Raw genomic sequence first — 19,980 nt, 5'->3', positions numbered from 1 at the left:
GGTTTAAATTTTAAGCATGCTTTATTCAATCAGAGTGTGCCCTAATGACCATCCCTAAAACATATTTTTGAAAATGTTGTAAAAAATAAATTCAAATAAGTACAAGCGGTCAAAAAACCTCGAAGTCTCAATGATACATGGTCGCAAAGTAATATTTAACTTAGAAATTTTTTTATAAAAATCAATCTAATTCTTATTGAGGATTAAAAATATCAAAGTCAGTGTCCTATAACAACTTTCACTTCCTCTCTTCTTCGTTTGATAATCTAATCGGATACGAAGTTTTTAATCTTAACTTTTTTAAGAGCTTCACGTTTTCATGTTTTGTTACTACTTCTCCTTTTACTTAGTTTAAATATTAATTTGAGATCCCTAGTGAGTATAATATTTTTTTATTTTAAATATGCTGATGATTAAATGACACCCTGTTCTGTACTGTTATGTATTAGACATAAAATCACATAACCAGATTAATAAAACATTTAATATTCATAACATTTTACATAATCGTCTATTCGTAAATAACATTTTACATAGTCGTGCTATTTATTGTAATTAGCATATTACTTGTATGCAACAAATGAGATTTATATACATGTCACTTAAGAAAAACAATACCAAATGAACTGGTTAAAAATTTGAAAATGGACTGTAAAGGAATCTTCTATATTGAAAACGCACACAAGCATGGGAAAGAATGATGGATGAACGAAGAATATGATTTAGGCAGTACCAAAATAGTTTTTTCTGTTTTCGTTTTTAAAAAGTAACAACAATTTTGAGTGTTGCTCTGTAAGTGACTGGAGATAAAATATGAAATAGAAATAAATTTTGATGTTTCTAACAAAACTGATGAAAGACCTTCGGTTTTATTCTTTTGAGGAAAAATAAAGCAGAGAATTTTTAATTGATGAAGATAATTTTTATTTTATAACACTACCTAATTTGATCAAAAAATTCTTTAATTTTTTTCAAAGGTATGAAAAAATTCTCGTTAGTTTAGAAATGCTGAAAAAAAAGGGGAAATTGGTTTGTACAAAATTAATTTTTGCTCAAAAATCGAATCTTATAATCCTCTGGTCTAAGCGAAATTGCTAGACGGGAATTAAAGCTAGGCTTATAACCGTCAGGGAAAGAAATGTCAAATTTTTGCAAAATGGTTACAAGATACAAGAAAATCTCCATATAAGCCATGGCTTCTCCGGGGCAAACTCTTTTACCTGAAAATATAAAACAAACCGATGTTATAAATGTAAAAATTTCATGAAATTTTAAGATTCAGCATGAGTTGAAAATATAGTTACAACTAATACCATATAATTCCGAATCTCAGCTAACTGGTATATATCATAAATGATTTTCACACCCGCATTCCTTATGGCATTTTTTTACCACGACAGCCAGGTGTGCAGAACGTTTATCGTGCCTGACTGCGAAGACAATGGCTGCTGGTTCGAATCCCGCTCAGAACATGGCTATTTCTCTCTATGTGTTGTCCTCTGTTGGGTGTGATGTGTCAATGTGGCTCACCCAATTAATAGGTACCTGTGACAGTGTGGCGTGGGTAATGTTGCTCGTCTCCGTGAACTTGGTAGCAAGGTGCTCACCAGGCAGCTCAAAGTGAGCAACACTTCTGGCACCTTCCATGCGGAAGAACGATAAGTTCGGTGCCTTCCGTTAAAAAAAAAATTACCAAGCCAGATAAGACGTTTTTCAACATAAAATGATAAACTGCCACTATTGATCATTCTTGTGAGGTTTTCGTGTCTATTTGACATTACTATTACTTTTGTGCAATGAAAACAAATTTCGATCGTAAGTTGCGATGAACAATACAACGATCGATAAGCATCGATCGTTAGAAGCAAATCTGTCTCGTGATTGACCAACACAATCTCGATTATGACTTGTTTTTGCTTTTATGTGTTTATAACGTACCTCTCCGAACGCCTGCAGCTATGAATTTTTAATTTCAGAAAGTTGAATCCATTAACTTACCAAGAGAAAATGCCATGAAATGAGGAGGCTTGATAACAGATTTTCCATCTTTTGACAAAAATCTTTCTGGTTTAAAAGTGTCTGGATCGTCCCAATATTTTGGATCATGATGAACTGCCCAGAAGTTAGCCAGCACTGCTGTATTACGTGGTATGAAAAAGTCTCGAATCTTAGTGTCCACTGTGGTGCTGGAAATGAATTTGAGAAGTTTAAAATTTTGGTTTTCCATGACATATTAGTTTTCGTAAACATATGAATTATAAGTATGCAGTAGAAATAAAACTCATTTTAATACATATTAAACTCTGTTTTTCAATTTCAGTTTTTCCATTAATGATGAACAAAGCAAAATGAGCAAAGTTATAAACTCTATAATGAATACTACGCAAAGATTTCATTGCACAATTGAGAATAAAAATTTGTACTTTTTTCTTAAATCTCCGATTCATAAAAATTACCTACCTTTTTTTAGAAATCTCTGCCCTTACACTTAAGGTTTTTTTGTGTTTGCTCTAATTTTCGAACTTAAAGTCATTCCGATGGCATGGAATCACCATGTACTACAGATAATTTCGTCTTCAAACATTCTCATCTGTGATGCATATGACCAGATGGTTCACCTTTCCATCTAGTAGACGTGATGCAGTTGCGGCCATCCGCTTATATACAGGCCACGATGGTCTTTCTGCTCACTTATACCGCATAGGCCTTTCCACCACGCCTTTTTGTCCACTTTGTAAATCTGGAGAGAAATTGGACAGGAACCACCTGCTTCTATGTGGGGCCCTTCATGGACACACTGGGTCCTCAAGATATTGGGAAGCAAGAGAACTTTTAGGGCAATGACTTCGGTTTTCTTTCTTTGTTATCCTACGTACACATTTGTATTCGTTATTTATTTCATCTTTCTATTTGTACCTTTTTGTCTTGCCATTGGAAATAAAAAAAAAAAAAACCTTTACATCTAGTTTATTTTGCACCAAATGATTCAGTGACCAAATTTTTGCTCCAAAATTTTTACTGAAGAACTACGCGATAAAAATATTTTTAACCATTTTTCCTGATGCAAAAGTGAATAGAAGCAGTTTTGAAAGTCAGATCAACGTTAATATTGCATTGATGTATTCTATCTTGCATGTGTTTGAAAAGATATTTAAAAAAAAACTGGGATGTATTCAAATTAATAGGAGGTAAATGGTGCAATAAAGACTGCTAATTTTATCGTAATGAAGCAATGTGCAATGGATTTGATGATTGAAGTTAATAGGCGGTAAATGGTGTAATAAAGATTGTGTGATAGTATGCTTGAGACTGCTGAGTGCAATTAGTGATGATGCAATTTTCAATGGATTTGAAGTAAATATAAATTGCGAATAACAAGTGTCTACTCAAAAATTGAAAATTTGGAACTTATGTAGGGTAAACCAACCCGTGAAGGAACACTACCCAGTGAAGGAACATTTCATATACACTGGTGTGGCAAACTTAATCAACAAGGGGTTTTTCAGCCGCAGATCTCCAACAAAGTATAAGATAGCCATGAAATTGCAGTATAATATGCACGTAATTCAGTAGAAAGATCATTTGTATGCAAATTTTTGAAATAAAACGTCGTAGGTGATGTAAGTGTACGTAAACCTTGTGAATCGGCTCACGCAGGTCAAAGCTGTGATAAAAGGATGAAGAGCACCGTAGTTAAAGACATTCGCTGCAAGTGCAAGTGATTATTTTGTGAAACATGTCTTCAGGAAATCATTTAGACGACTTTACTCGAGGAAGAATGATTGGGAAGCTTGAGGAGGGGCGTAGTGTGACCAGTGTCGCCGAAGAGTTCGGGATCAACAAAAGTGTTGTTTCTCGTGCTTGGAATGCCTTTAAAACTACTGGTACAGCTGTTCGGAAGGTTGGTGGTGGCTGTCCAAGGAAAACAACACCAAGAGATGACCGTTACATTGTCCTCCAGGCGAAAAGAAACCGTTTTCAACGTCAGCCGTCAGCAGAAACCGTCAGCGAGCGCCATATCTCAGCAACTGTGCACAGCCACAGGACGACAAGCATCAAGATTTACAGTGGCCAGACGCCTCCACAAAGGTGACTTATTTGCTAGTCGTCCTGAACGCAGCATCCCTTTGAAAGTTAGCCATCGGCGGCACCGTTTAGAGTGGTGCAGAGAACACGAAACCTGGGCACCTCATCAATGGAGTCGCGTCCTCTTCACAGATGAGAGTCGTTTTAGTGCTACAAACGATTCTCAACGTCAGTTGATCTGGAGAGAGGTTGGAGCTCGATTTCATCCCAATAACATTGCGGAAAGAGATCGTTACGGTGGAGTTGTCGTCTGGGATGGCATTATGTTGAACTTGCGGACTGAGCTTCAGATCTTCGACGGAGGTTCTGTAACTGGAGACCGCTACTGCAATGAGGTAATCCTACCCCATGTGCGTCTGTTCCGAGGTGCCATTGGACCAGACTTCATTTTTATGGATGGCAATGCCCGGCCACACCGTACTGCTAATGTTCAAGAGCTACTGGAAAGTGAAGATATCACACGAGTGGATTGGTCAGCTTACTCTTCAGATCTAAATGCCATAGAGCATGTGTGGGATGCATTAGGGAGACGTCTTGCGACACGACAGTATCCTCCTGGTAACACCCATCAGCTGAAAGATGCGTTAAAGGAGGAATGGAGACGTTTACCCCCAAGAACTCTTGGATAATCTGGTGCTTAGCATAGAGAGACGATGCCAAGCAACAATTACAGTAAGGGGAGGGCATATCCCATACTAGGGAACATCTGCCAGTTGTACTTGCGCTTCTTCAGGCAATCATGTGTAACGCCACTATATGTCAAATAAAGCCTTTTCTTGTTCATACCCTACTTTAAGCTTTATATTCATTTCTGCGCCATTATTCTTTTACCATCACTTAAGTGCAAAATAATGTACATCATATTCAAATTTCATGTCAATCGGATGATTTCTTGTAGAGTTATGACAAAAAACGCATTTGTTGCCTAAGTTTTGCACACCAGTGTATATTGATTAAAAATAAGAATTTGAAAGTTTTTCTTTAGATTGATTGGTAACAGTAGCTTACTGCCAAACAATAGGAAGTCATCTAGCAATATTTTGGATTACCTGGACTTCTCTGGAAATTTTTTTAAATTTGTTATTATCTCTGCAACACCTTGTTTCTTTTCAAAAATTATAAGGTGAGTGTCTGTATTTATATGTTTGAAGTGGAATTAATTGAATGTAATAGTTTTATTTTTCTCACTGTGAAAATAAGAATTCAAAATAGTTATTGAAGTTACGTTTTATTTTTTAAGCATCATAGCATAATCAAGTACTGAGATAAGGGGTTGCTTATTCAATGGATCACCAAACGATGAAAACCCAGTGAAGGAACGTGTGTTCCTTTATTGAGTTTTTTCTAAGTTAATGAAAATGAAAGAAAAACTTTAATTTTCTTGTACCTTTAGTGATGTTTTGCATCAAAAGTATGTTAAAAATACAAAAAACAACTTCTAACCAGTGAAGGAACAGGCATGATAACTTACTGGGCATAGATTTCCCAGTGAAGGAACAGTATGTGTTAATATGTTGACACTTTACTTTTCAATTCATGATTACAAAAAAAAGTTTACACTTTCCAAGTATTTGTATGTTATAATTTCAAGAATCGGCTTGTTTTTAGACATTCATAAAGAGCATTAAATTCATAAAGAGCATTAAAAAATAGCCAAAATTAAATGTTCCTTTACTGGGAAATTTTGTGTTCCTTCCCTGGTAAGAGCTGTTCCTTCACTTGGTCTTCTTACTACTTGTTATTTGAACCTCCAAAACTTTAAAACAATATTATGTAAGTTCTCTACAATTTTTTTACATAATTTGCAATTAGTAGCAAATATGTTGACACTGTCATTTAACTAAAATTACGAATTTTGAAATTAATATGATTTTTTAAAGGGTAAGCGAAGCTTAAGTGTTCCTTCACTGGTTAGTTTACCCTAATCGTGTTTAAAAATACATCTGAATGCCCTAGCAGTCATCAATTATTGAAAAATCTTTATCAATTTCTTTCTTTAAATAATAACCAAATTATCAACCACCTTTCATAAATAAAAGCTATACATAAAATATATTTACATAATCACGTTGACTACTTCACAAAATATAAGAGGGCAAGTCTTTTAATCTTATTATTAGATTATTTATATTTAGATGTTTTGACCTTATTAGAAATGGGTGTGTCTTTTTCCAGGAATGTTACTAAGAAATTAGAATACTTATTTTTTTCTCAAAAAATATTCTATTACTTCTTTTGTTTTACTTCATCTTTTTTTACGTTGCTTAACAGAAAAAAAATAAATAAATTTTTATATGCTTTTTGAATGAATGATTCTTTCTTATACATTGAATGCTAAACTCAAGTCCACTTTCCCAGCACTTTTTTGACTAAATAGTTTACGCAATTTTTAAGCAAAATGCCATATCAGAGTGCTCCGTAAGCGACTATATTATTTTCATTTTGGGACATCTAATGTGTATATTTTTAACGTCACTTTAATTTAAAAATATGTGTACTAAGTGTGATTATTATAGAATATCCTACATGTATGAAGTTGACATGACAAATGACATGACAAGTGAAACATTTGGAGTTAAATTATTTTTTCTTCCTTTTCATTCAATTCATACAATTTATGCAAAAATATGCAAAATTTTTCCTCCCTAAATTTTTTATTTTAGTAAACACAAATATTAAAGCTGTGTACTTTGATAGTATCTCTTGATAAAATCAAATAAAAAATACGAGGTGAATCCAATACAACAGTTACAAACTTAGAAGTAGAGCATATCAATAAGGTTAAAGAAATAAACAGCAATCCATGTCCTGAAAATTTCATTCTTTCCCATCTAGAACTGGCTGCTCGTGCGCATTCGAAATATACTACTTTATTCATTCAAATTATCTTAGCTTTATGATAATTTTACATTTTCTAGCAATTATCGTAAAAAATTGTTTTCAAATACATTTTGATGTAAGTGTTTTTATATAATGATTTGGCGAATAACTTGTCACGTTCGCCAAGTTGGTCAGAAAACATTAAACTGCAATAAAACTGCTGTTTCCGGTTAGATATGGACATGAAAACTAACTTTCAAAATACAGATACTTACTAATGTAAAAGATTTAGTGGTACTATCGTTACAAAGCGCAAGACTTCTAAGATGGTTGCATACGTGAATGGCATTGATTTCTGATCTAATAATTCTGCCATCCTATCAGGTCCAATGACATCCATGATTTCTTTCTGCACCTTTTTCTGAAGTTGTGGATAAGCTGCCATGATGTAGACGCACCACAAAACAGAAGTAAACACTGTTTCGCTTCCAGCTCCAAACAAATCAGAAGCACTATCAGCTAACGTATTTTCTGGTGAAATAAATTACAGATAGTTAATGTTAAATAATTAAAAATGCACTTAAGTACATAACCGAAAAGAGAATTACTTATATTTGAAAATAAAAGAAAATGTACATTGAAAATTGCATTTGCATTTAAAATTGTTTCAAAAGATACAATTATAAACAATTATAAAATTACATTAATTAAAAAAAGGTACAGTTATAAAATTACATTAAAATGTACACCGAAGAGCCATTACATTATGACCACCCTCCATCTATTACAATGGGCTCGCCCAGGAACAATGTTTTCATGGGGCACATTAGGACCCATAATCCTCATAAAACAATCCCGGACGTCTGTAAGCTACTTGAACATAGTTGCAGACCAGGTTCACCCATTCATCGCAGCAGTTTTTCCTTCGGGGGATGGTGTTTACCAACAGGATAATGCACCATGTCATAAGGATCGAATCGTCGATGAACATTCCAGTGACTTTCAAGTCATGTCTTGGCCCCCAAATTTACCTGACCTTAATCCAATAGAGCATTTGTGGTCCTACTCGGAAAGCCGAATTCGTGCTGCCACGTTACCTCCTCGCAATGTAAGGGAATTGTAGGACCAGTTGGTGAGCGCTTGGTGCTAGCAGTTTTGAGGGCTAAAGGTGGTCATACATGTTATTAGCAGGGTGGTCATAATGTAATGGCTCTTCGGTGCATATTTAGTGTACAATGCACCAAAACACATACCATTCTGAACAGCTTCTGATCTAATGAACCCTGATCTAACGAACCAGGACTCAATATTAATGGTTTGAAGGAGAGTAAACTCTATGCTAATTTATTTGTGCCTACGAAATTTTAAATTATAAAATTTCTCACAAAAACGTATGTTCTCTAAACAAACATAACTTTTTGATGGATTTTCGATTCCATACCCTTAAAAAAAGGGGGGTATCAGTAATCTGAGATATATGGTCCCAATAGTTTAATCAGAAGAACTGTTTAAAGTACACCCCTTAATCCTAATTTCAATTTTTGAATATTTCGATGTGCTTTGACATCTTTTTAAGCGAATTTCTGCAGACAATTGCAGATCAATTTATCTCAAAATAATTCCCTACCAAAAATATTATATTTATTATTTTATTTAATAAATAGTAAAACAAATTTAATTGTAAGGTATGCAACATTTTACATCATTTTAAAGAATTTAATTTCATGTGTCAAAATATGAAACTGATTCCTGATAAACCTAATTTAAAAAAAGTCGTATTTTACACATCGTAAGAAATTTCTTGATCTCAATTTCAAAATTTGAAACTGAAACGTAATCACAAGAAATCTGATGGTGCCCATGGTGTTTTTAAGTATTCAATATTGAAGCATTCAATTATTGAATATTTAAAAATAATACACCTCATGTATCATTTAATATTCATTTTTTTCAATTATTTATTCGAAATTCGTGAATTTCTCATTTTATATTTCTAAGTTTACTTCAGTGAATTTTTTTTTCAAAAATATTTTATGCAACTCAAGTTTGAGACATTATACTTCACTTTGGCCTGAAAATAGTCACTCGCGACGTGGTGACTCAAGAAAAAAGAAGTAGCGACCTAAATTATCTAAACAACGGATCACTTTTTTCCAGCTATTTTTATATAAATCGTGTAATAATAAAAGTAGATCAATGCCGAAAGAGACTCTGGAAAACAATGTTTTCACTGAAAAGTCTAACGTCTCCATTCAATATTTTGAATCCATCAATTTCAGAATCCATCAACTTGTGTTGGAAAGATTATTGTGAAAGGGGAATTCCTTAACAATTCATATATTTCAAAGGTGTAATGCCAACATTTAATGCATCTTACCTCCCCAAATATTTTTATATAAAGTTCTTTAAAGTAAGTAAATTTAACTGAATTTTGTTATGAATTTGAACTTTTTCTTTGTTGGGATTAATTATATATATATATATATATATATATATATATATATATATATATATATATATATATATATATATATATATATATATATAATCCCAACCAAAAAAAAGTTTGCATCAAATGGCTATTAAATTAAAATAACCTACTGATATCAGTCACCGACTTTTTAAGTTTGAGGAACAAATGGTCATTAAGGCATTACAGTCTACGTCCACTGGCTACTAAATGAAAATTTAAACCTTCAGGTCTACGTCTCATTAAACTATTTCTTAAAAGACTGATATATTTCTGTTCTACTGGCTATTTATGATGTAGCACTGTTCAATGATGTTATTGTTGTTGTTTCGAATGACACTGGAACAAGCCGAGCTCCCCAGCCTTTGACCTTTTTGCGAGTTAAGTGAGGAAGCTACGCCTTTCGTTTGACAAGAGACCACTTTCATGATGAAAGTATATCTCAGTTCAAAACCCCACGTAAAGATGGCAGCACCATCTTTACTCAGGGTTCTGATCTCTACTTCCTGAATTTAAACAGAGATAAGAAGGAGAAGGACATTTTCTCCAGAACCCTGTACCCATGCCACTGCTCAACAACAAGCCACAGGACCTCCGATTCCACAGATTTTACGAGCACGTATATCGCATGTACTCAGTGAGTCTTAGCGGACTAGAGGACCGAACCCGGCCCCTCTGGACCGGAATCCGATTCTATAACGTCACTTAATTGAATTGTTTGTTTCGTCATTGTTGATGAACAGTTAATCTTAGAGGGGTGTTAAGTATTGGTGTATTTTCAAGTTGAATTACGAAGACAATGGATCAACTATGTCAACTGTCGAGTCAAACCTGTTTTCATCTGAAACTTAGTGATGCTCTTCGCTTTTGTGAGTGCTAAATGTTTTCATAATATTCCATTTCATAATTTTTTAGACATATACACAAAACTCTTGATTTCACTTATAGCATCTGTAAATGTTCAAATCCAGCGCTACGAGCTTATTAAATACTTTTAATACATTACCTGCAAGTTTACGGTGATACTTAGTCTCCAACTGATTTATTTTTTATTAGTTCGTTATATCAATACGTTCGTTATAACAATAACAGAATAAAAGAACTATATCAACTACTAATTGCTGAAAAATCAACTTTTACTAAAATATCTAAAAAGCATTTTTTTCTTTTTTTACGTATGATATGAAAATTATAGGATTAGCATTATTATTAATGTGCTTGAATATCAATTGAATTACCTGAGAGCCATCTTTTTCATTATTCCTATGAATTACTAACTGGAGACAATCACAAAAAAAAAGAACAAAAGGGAAGAAAGTTCCAGAAGGCTCTGACCCACGAAGGGCTGCCATGCTAACATAAGAAGTATAAGAAGAAATTTGAAATTTTTGGAGCATTTAGAAATGTTTCTAGTTATGCCATTTTAGTCTTTTTATTTTGTTCGGATAGTAAAAAAATACGAAATTAGCTTGCTTGAATTTAAACTTAATTATATGAAAGGCTAATTTTCAATTTGCAGAAATGGTAAGAAACATTGAGGATTAATATTTTTGCGCACTAATGTTAAGCTGCTAACGTGCTCGAATTTCAACTGAATTAAAAATTTCAACTTAATTTCAACTGAAATTCTTTTTATTTTGCACTGATGATAAAAATTTTACGGGATAAATATTTCAATGCATTATTGATATTCATCAACATACTACTATGCTCACATTTTTATTCATAGATGATGAAAAAAAATATAGCAGTAAAGTTTTTACACAATATTGTTAAATAAAAAGTTTTCTGATAAGCGCGTGAAGAAAATAGGAATGGCAAAAACCAAATGGATAATTTTTGGTTTAAAATCCTACACAAATGAAGTAAAAAACTTTTTATTTTCTATAATTTATTTTTCAAAGCTCATGATTACTATTTTATGCGAAAAAAAATCATGCACTTTTGTGTAATTATTTAGTCACTAAGAAATTTATAAAAACAGAAACTAAAATTTAAAATAGCAGCTTTCGATGCCTTCACAGCTTAATAACATTTCAAAAGTCAAAATAAATTCAAAGATGAACAAAAATATTGCTATATAAAACAATCATTAGACCTGTCTTAACTTATTGATCATAATCTTTAATTAAATCACGAGCAATCTAACTAAATTACGAGTCTTGATGTTTTTGAGAAAAAATCCTTGAGAAAAAATTTCGGTACTATAAATGTTGGATGACTCATGGAGACAACGACATAATTTTGACCTGTAAACGCTATCAAGGAAACAAATCAACAAATACATCGAAGCAACTCGCTTAAATCTAACGAGTCATATCTGTCGAATAGACCCTTTTTTCTTGACATTTATGATCTTCAATTACAAATTAATGGGAACTAGAGTTAGAGGTAGGCCTAAGATCAGATGGCTTGACTATGAAAAAGATTTGAAAATCCTAAGGATTACTAACTAGAGAACAATCACAAAGAAAAGAGAATGGAGGAAGGTTCAAGGAAAGGCTCTGGCTCACAAAAAACTGTCATGCAAACAGAAAAAGTAGAAATTTAAAATTTTTGGAACATTTAGAAAATTTTCTAGTTATGCCATTGCCAAGATACTGCAGCTAGATGTAGAATGGTATCAAAGGTTTGTTTACTCAAAAATGATTTTCAATAAGAATCTTTTGGTATTTTGCCATTCAAGATATTGCAGCTAGATGTAGAATGGTATCAAAGGTTTGTTTATTCAAAAAATGATTTTCAATAAGAATCTTTTGGTATCTTATAATTCAAGATACTGCAGCTAGATGTAGAATGGTATCAAAGGTTTGTTTACTCAAAAAATGATTTTCAGTAAGAATCTTTTGGTATCTTACCATTAAAAGTTGTTTTTGGATCTTTCTGTATTCGGGACTCCATCTCTATTAAGTATCTATCAACATAATCTCGTATGTTTTGGGGCTCAAGGGTTTGCTTATGTTCTTTTATCAATTTGCTGTTAAGAAATAAAAAAAAAACTATATCATGCACTGAATTTTAATATACTCACAGATTTAAGTGATACTAATTATGATATAAGTACAGAAATATTTTACTGTGAGTAATACGTTTACATACATAAAATGTGTATTTTTCCCACATAATTTTAAAATATATATAGGGAAATTTTTTATGTTGTTCACAGTAAAATACAACTATAAATTTAAGTGTTCAAAAATAAATTACTGCTGAAAATTGAAATGTAAAAATAATAAGTATAATATCTTAAAATTTAAATTTAAGAAATAACTGCATAAGCATAAATGCAGATTTTTTTCTTATTTTAATCATACGTGCGCCCTGCAAAAAAATTCAGTTTTCTTGTTCTGTTTTTTTACATATTTTCTTTGCATATTTTTGACTCTTTAAAGCTGTTCACAGCTTTAAAGAGTCAAAAATATGCGAAGAACACGTGGCACAGCATCCAAGGTTTCGTGGTCAAAATTAGTATTTCGACAAAATTTGTATTGAAGGGTTTTTATGTGCAGGTAAATTGAATTCATAGTTAAAATTCTGAAATATACTAAAAATACCTCCCCCCCCCAAAAAAAAAAGAACAAAATGACGGCTGAAATATGGCGAGCAAATGTAAAAAAATAATATAGTACGTTTAAATAATTAAATATAGCAATTAAAATATAATAATTTTCGTAATTTTATATTAAAAATTATATTTCCTAATAAGAAAATTATATTTCCTAATAAGAAAATTATATTTCCTAAGTAATATTACAAAATAACACGAAAACATGAAGAAAAAAACATAATTTTTGTTTTTTGGTATATTTAGTCCACCTTTGCAATACGGGCAAAATGGGGCAGGTTTTTTCGAAAGAAGAAACATCAAAGAAGACAACAAAAAAAAAGTTTAGCTAATTATCTTGTGGAACTGTTTAGAACTAATTTTCGAAAGTCATTCAAACATTGTAAAATGTCAAATGCATACCTGCCAACTTTTAATCCCTTCCATTATGATTTTTGACAGTGGTATTAAAGTGGAATTAAAATTTCAATTTTAAGCAAAAAGAAATACGTTGCATTTGAAAAAGCTTAAGCTGACAACCATGATAGTAGCACATATTTATCTATATGTTTAATTTTTTTAAGAGTAGTGGTGATCAAAATCATTTAAAAATTAAATTTATAAAAGAAAAAAATAGTATATATTTACTATCACTTTAAATATAAAAATAAAATTTTACGCCAAATGCGTAAAAGTTGGCAGGTTTGCAAATGATAAGATATAAACTATAAGTTTGTCAAGAGTATTAACTAATCCAACAGATTGAAAAATTGTACTATAATTTAACACTAATTACTCTGATAAAAATGTAACAGTAAAGTGAAATTCCTATATATATTTCTGAAATAAAAATTTAAAAGCTACATTTAAAACAATTTTTTTAACGTATTTTTCATTAAATTATACTCTTGTCGATTCAAAAAGTAAATTTTAATGTTTGGAATGATTATTATATATAATATTATGATATATAATGTTTGGAATGATTTGGGATATATTAAAACTGCCTACACACATGATCATAGTCTTCTGACCCACAGGGCATGGGGTGCCCTAGGTTTGAATTCCGGCATAAACTGGCGAATTATACTCTTGGCTCTCACTGGCCACAATGATGACGTAGTTATTTCATAGAGTATTTTTGTTGTTGTTAAAATTACAGTATTCATCAGCTTAAAAACAGGCACCGCTTTTAAATTACAGTTTTTTTCTGTAAAGTTCAATGCTGGCATACAAGACAGTTTTTTACTTCAAATTAAAATGATTTTTATTCCAGAGTTCATAAAAACGAAACTTTCCCAATTCTTTTTAAAACATTTGCTTGTTAAATAAATATTTAAAATGTAAAGTTTTAATTAAGGTAAAATTGTCCTCTATTCAAAATAACAAAGTAAAATTATGGATATTAGAGCAGATAATTTTTTTCTAAATTAATTACTTGTTCGTGTGATTAGTTTTTTTATCCTAAAATCCACCTTGTATAATAATAGTAGAACAATTATAATTGATATTTAATTAAAAATCATAAAATATTGCGATGTTGTACTTTTTTCATCTTTTGTCGTATCTTGTATTTTTTGTCGTATTTTTTGCATGGTGTCAACGCTGTGACTTGAACACCCGTTCCAACGGCCATGACATTGACAGATTAGTTTTCTCGGCTATAATATGTACCCAACTGAAAGGAACTCAGAGGTGGGCCTACTTGACGCGATAAAACTCTGGTTGCTTAATCGTATTAAATTGTTGACGTATGCCTGTTTAGGCAGAGGGGGATGCGATTGTTCTTGTTTTCTAGTGGCGCCATCTATGGCCAAGAATTCGAATTCTGCCACACCATACGTCTTACCCGTTTATAGGGCTAACGCATTCATACATCCATTCATTCATTCATCCACACATCGTAATTTTGACCTGAATCAGAGAACGATCGATCCCCAGATGTATTGATTTGTTATGGGAACATGGAGAACTTTTGCGACTCAACAGACTTAACGTGCATCAGTCACTTTACTACACGGAGAGTCTTCGGCCGGCGGGGTTTGAGCCCACGATCTCTCGGACATGGGCCCAGCGCCCAACCGACCAGACTATCCCGGGGACTGGTCGGTTGGCGCTTTTACCGTTTATTAACTGCTTCCACCGTATCAGGTGGAAGCAGTTAATAAACGGTTTTTCTCACAGTTAACAGTTTGATAACCATCTTATTTTAGGATATTTGACTGTTGTAGTTGAATATAGTGGAATAAAAAGTGTCATTATACCACTTTTTCATTGACAATTCTAGCAGCTTTGAAAGTTAGTATGTAAAAATATTTCATGTCAAGTAACATTTTAATTATAGTGAAATGAAACTCACTGGAAAAGATTTTGACTGCCTTCAAACGCTTTAACAGCAGCTGTATACTTTGGTCCTTTGACGAACGGTAAATATCTCAACCATGGGAAGAGTTGCAATAAACCGACTTGTCCTATGTACTGATTAATAGTCTCTGCGTTTTCATTCAGTAAAACTCTATCTGGGTGATCGAAATCGTGCCGTACACCAAAGACCAAGGCCATAATGTTGTTGGACATGCTGGGAGCTAAAGGGCTTTTAAGATCCATAGGTTTTCCACCGTGCGATTTTAAGACGTCTATCACAGCACAGATTTCATCCTGAAAGAAAGGTAGAAGACAAAATTTATGACGTTCAACATTAAATATAAAATAAAGCAGAATTTAAGCATTTTATTAAGAATAAAAATTCCGTCCCCTGTTCGCTCAACTCGCTGACCCACTTAGTGACCTCACATTCATCATTGTTTTTTTAAATTCGATACCTTTCAAAAGAAAGAAGAAGAAAAAAGATGAATTTATGTATAAAATATATAATTATGATAAATTTATAATTATATATTTTATATATAAATTCATCTTTTTTCGTTTGTGGCTGGGTGGCGCAGTTGGTTTGTCGTCGACGTTCGACCCCGGCCCAGACACCGGATTTTCGGGATGCAGAAAATTCTCAGCGGCCACGTCGTGTGATTATGCGGCATTTAAAAGATCCCTGGAGTGCCTTATTGGCTCTTGGCATTTCCGGCAAAATTAAATTCCTAGCGCACTTTTGCATCCAAATAGAGTCTCGGTGCTGCCATCTAGTGTGGCAGAAACTAGACGTCCAAATTAAAATGACCAACGGAATCTCACCCATTGTGGTGGTCCTGAAAGAGTGGATACCACCTCTGGAGAACGCACTAGGTCTGCTCATCGGCAAGACCGATTGTGCAGCTCATTGGAAATAAAATAATACTACTAATAATAATAATAAATTTATGTAGGAACATTTTATATAATGTGTTTTGTCGTAACGAAACTAAGGGATTTGAATGAAAAGTCATAAACTGAAGCCATCTTCATCTTTTATGGATCCATTTTCTTAAATATATTTTTTATTACTTTTAACATTAAATGAAGCCTATATAAATGAAATGTTGATCTTAAAAAAGACAAATTCTTTGAGAACAACAATCATTATAAATAATCATTATTTAAAACAAGAAAAAATGAAAAAAAAATCACAAAAAAACGCACTTAAAATTGAAAAACGTGAAAAAAAAAACTCACATTGAGTTTATAATTAAAAATTGTCTTTTCAACATGCAAAATTTTAACTCTGCAGTTGCATTTTAGCGGGCATTGTATTGGATCAGCCAACTTCAAGTTTAACAGTTGATACTTCAAATTTAACAGTTGATACTTTTCGAACTAATTACCGAATCTTAATTTTTTTTATTCAATCGAATTCTTTGTACATTTTACACCAAGACATCGTAACTTCAAATTTCTGAGTTATAAAGTTTTTGCAAAAATTCAAAACAAAATTTAACATAGTTCAAAATAAAATGTAACATAGAATAAGAAATGAGGAAGAATTCGCAAAAAATCTATTGAAATTGTAATAACTTTCAAACAAATTAGAATTTTGAAAAAAAATCTCGTTTAAATTCAAACAAACATAGCCCTTTCAGCTTATCAAATTTCAGCTCTGTAGTTTTATTCCTGCGGCGTGTAAAGTGGTTTACACAGCATTTCTTCTTACACGTTTAACAGTCAATAATCCTCGAACTGAGTTAAAATAGCAAATAAATAACATTTTAGTTTTTTTCTTCATCTCATTGTACTCTGCGAACAATTTTCTACTTACCATCGCAATTTCAAGTTTCTATGCTTCGTAATTTTTGCGCAGCAAAACAAAATGCAATATTAAGGTGAACACTCAAAACGGCGGCGGCAGTGATCTTGCGATATAGAGAGAAATTTTTACTCTTAATTAAGAGTAAAAATTTAAATAATTGAAATAGTGATAAAACTCATGATAAATATAATATGAAACAGAATACTTTAACAATAAAGAATCTTCTCAACAGAATTCATAAAAAGTTTTGAAAGCTAGTTTATGTAAGGAGATTTGGGAAATATAATGATAAACCACATTCTTAAATTTTTCAAAAGAGAGATTTTTACGAAAGTTTCTGGTAAAAAAAGAAAAAAAAATAACTATTTTCATGTAAACAATAAGATAATTCTAAATATGTATTGTTTTTTTTCTTTTGTGGATATCCTGGAAACCTTTAAAGAACTTATCAAGAAACAATACTAAATGGCAGTTGGAATCAAAATTATCACATTTGGAAAAAGTTCAATTATCAGTATAATACATCAAACTTTTCTTTTGCATTGATCATTCATGAATTTAATTATACATTTACCTCCTGGAAAACTCATTCAGCTTAGTGGTAATTTTTTTAAAGAATAATAGGCAATAAAAACAGTGAACATTAATGCATGCAGGTTTGTTGCTTTATTTGATGATGTTTTTATGATCCCACAAAAAATTTACAGGTATTACAAACTTAGATGTTCAAAACTATAAAGCGAAGAACTTACCAAAATGACCAGGATAGCCTGGTAGGTAGGGCGTTGAGCCCATGTGAAAAAGGTCATGAAATTGCTCCCTGCCAGCCGAAGACTCTCCGTTTAGTAAATGTTACTGGTAAATCTGCCGAGTCACAAAATCATTCCCATTACAAAGCAATTTGCTTTGGATGAACTTAATTAGAGAATGATCATACTGTGGTTCAGGTTAAAATTATGATCTGTTGATGAATGAATATATGTATGAATGGGTCCACCCTATAAACGGGCTGTGACGTGTGTGTGTGACTGAAGTCGTATTCTGGGGCTATAGATGGCACCCCTGAATAACAAGAAACGCATCCTCTGCCTTAATTTCGCTTGGTTTTACTAAGCAAGCTTGCTGTCATTGACAAGTCTCATTAAAAACAACAACTTAGCAAAATAAAAATTGTTTTTGAAAGAAACATATAACAATGCAGCACAAAAACTTTTTTTTGCATGCTGCAAGCTTACTCTGTGAATAAGGATTGTTCATAAAATACGTTCCTTTGAGAAACATAAAACTCAACCTCTTCCCACTATGTTGACATTTTGTTACAGTTCTACCCCGATAAATGGTGATGAAAATAGAGAGATTTTGCAATGCCGTTTCACAACTCTTCAAAAATATGTGTTTTGAACTAACCTCCACCTCTTCAAAACTGAGCTTGCTCAGTTACTTTGAAACTTAAACGTAAAAAAAGGTGAAACGGTAATTCTAAATCTCTCAGCTTTGGATAAAGTACTATAACAATTTATTTACATACGTACTTTGACATGTTCTTCTATTTTAGATTTCCCCAATCCCAGATCTTTCATGGACTGCACAACAAACTTGCGCTGCTCCTGCCATACATGAACAGGACTTGTGAAGAATGGGCCTAAATTTCACACAAAATTAGTTATAAATATTGCAGTGCGTTTGTATTCAAGGTGTGGCTATTATTTACCAAAACTGCACTAATTACTACTGAAAATATTCTTTGCAAGGCTGGTCTAGATCCGTAACTTAACTGTTACGGGTAAAGTTTAGTCTTGCTCTTACAAACCCATTTAACAAATATTGATTCTCCAGATCACTTTTCTCCAGATCACTCCAGATACTGCACTTTTGTACTCGACAGTTAAAAAGTATTAAGAACAACTTTTGAAGTCCTCCTTCAGATTTCTCTACAATTCTGTCATTCTTAATGTTGTGGGGGCGGAGTTAACGACTATGCCAACCTTTATCTATCAAAAGGTACCTCGTGATTGAATCAAGTTAGCATGTGAATTGATATACCAGTGAATTGATGTTTCAATTTCGTAGTGGTAGTTAAACCATAATACTCTCCCACCAGAATTTTGTCTGGGATAGAATTCGATGAACAAATACCACTAGTTGCTGCACTTGTGAAAAACCGGGAGAGCTAGAATTAAGATCCCCGGGCTTTTGAGTGCTGAATGTGAGAGGTGTATTAACTTCACAGTCGTAGTCGCTCCTGTATTGCTATTAGCAGTCGAGTGTATACAGGCAGTCGTTGTGTTTAATCGAGATGAGACTGAGTAGCAACAGTGTGAGAAGGTTGATTATGTCGCAGTCACAGGTAGCAAGTCAACTGTTCAATGTGGATCATCCGACGAAGTAGGCGTTACCAGATTGAAGTGGGCGTTACTGTATGTTCAAATCATGTCCGGGTCACCAATGTGGGGGCGGAGTTATCGACAATGTCAACCTTTATCTACCAAAAGGTACCTCGTGGTTGAATCAAGTTAGCAAGTCTTATATACCAGTGAATTGATGTTGAATTTTCATAGTGGTAGTTACGCCACAATGTCTTCGACCTCTTTAAACCTCGTATTTTTAGAATATTTACTATTTTTTACGAAAAAAAGTGTTTCCAAGAGATTTATCTGAACTGTATGGTGAACGATTCCTCTCCCATCCCACAAATTCACTAAATCAGAAAAATTTAACAATAACTGCGAGGTTATTGACAAATTTGCAAATTTTTTAAAAGAGATTTAAAAATATTTGATTAAAGTCATAAGAAAAAAAAAATTTTTATTAAATTTAATTAAAAAATTATAAACTCAAAATTAAAAAAATTTTCCGAACCAGGTGTTAAAAGCTGTGTTTGAT

At 32.6% G+C, this 19,980-nt stretch overlaps 1 protein-coding gene across 2 annotated transcripts in view; it reads right to left on the bottom strand.

Annotated features, from left to right (window-relative positions):
- Positions 1-466: 466 nt before the first annotated feature.
- The window catches only part of LOC107449041 (cytochrome P450 2J4), a 64,241-nt gene continuing 44,727 nt past the window's right edge, over positions 467-19,980 (bottom strand). Inside the window, exons 3-8 of one of the 2 annotated variants that reach the window (XM_016064451.4) lie at positions 18,630-18,739; positions 15,280-15,578; positions 12,235-12,353; positions 7,182-7,437; positions 1,999-2,186; positions 467-1,220 (exon numbers count right to left, since the gene is read on the bottom strand). In XM_016064451.4, coding sequence (XP_015919937.1) covers positions 1,042-1,220; positions 1,999-2,186; positions 7,182-7,437; positions 12,235-12,353; positions 15,280-15,578; positions 18,630-18,739 — 1,151 coding nt within the window. In that variant the 3' untranslated portion in view covers positions 467-1,041. The remainder of the gene's footprint in view (positions 1,221-1,998; positions 2,187-7,181; positions 7,438-12,234; positions 12,354-15,279; positions 15,579-18,629; positions 18,740-19,980) is intronic. The other variant, XM_087161040.1, reaches the window with a different exon arrangement.

This window comes from Parasteatoda tepidariorum, chromosome 4, assembly GCF_982258835.1.
Source record: "Parasteatoda tepidariorum strain Cologne lab strain chromosome 4, Ptep-v5.0, whole genome shotgun sequence".
NCBI classification, from domain to species: Eukaryota; Metazoa; Arthropoda; class Arachnida; order Araneae; family Theridiidae; genus Parasteatoda; species Parasteatoda tepidariorum.
Note: the sequence above shows the minus strand (reverse complement) of the source record. Positions and strands in the feature narration are given on the sequence as shown.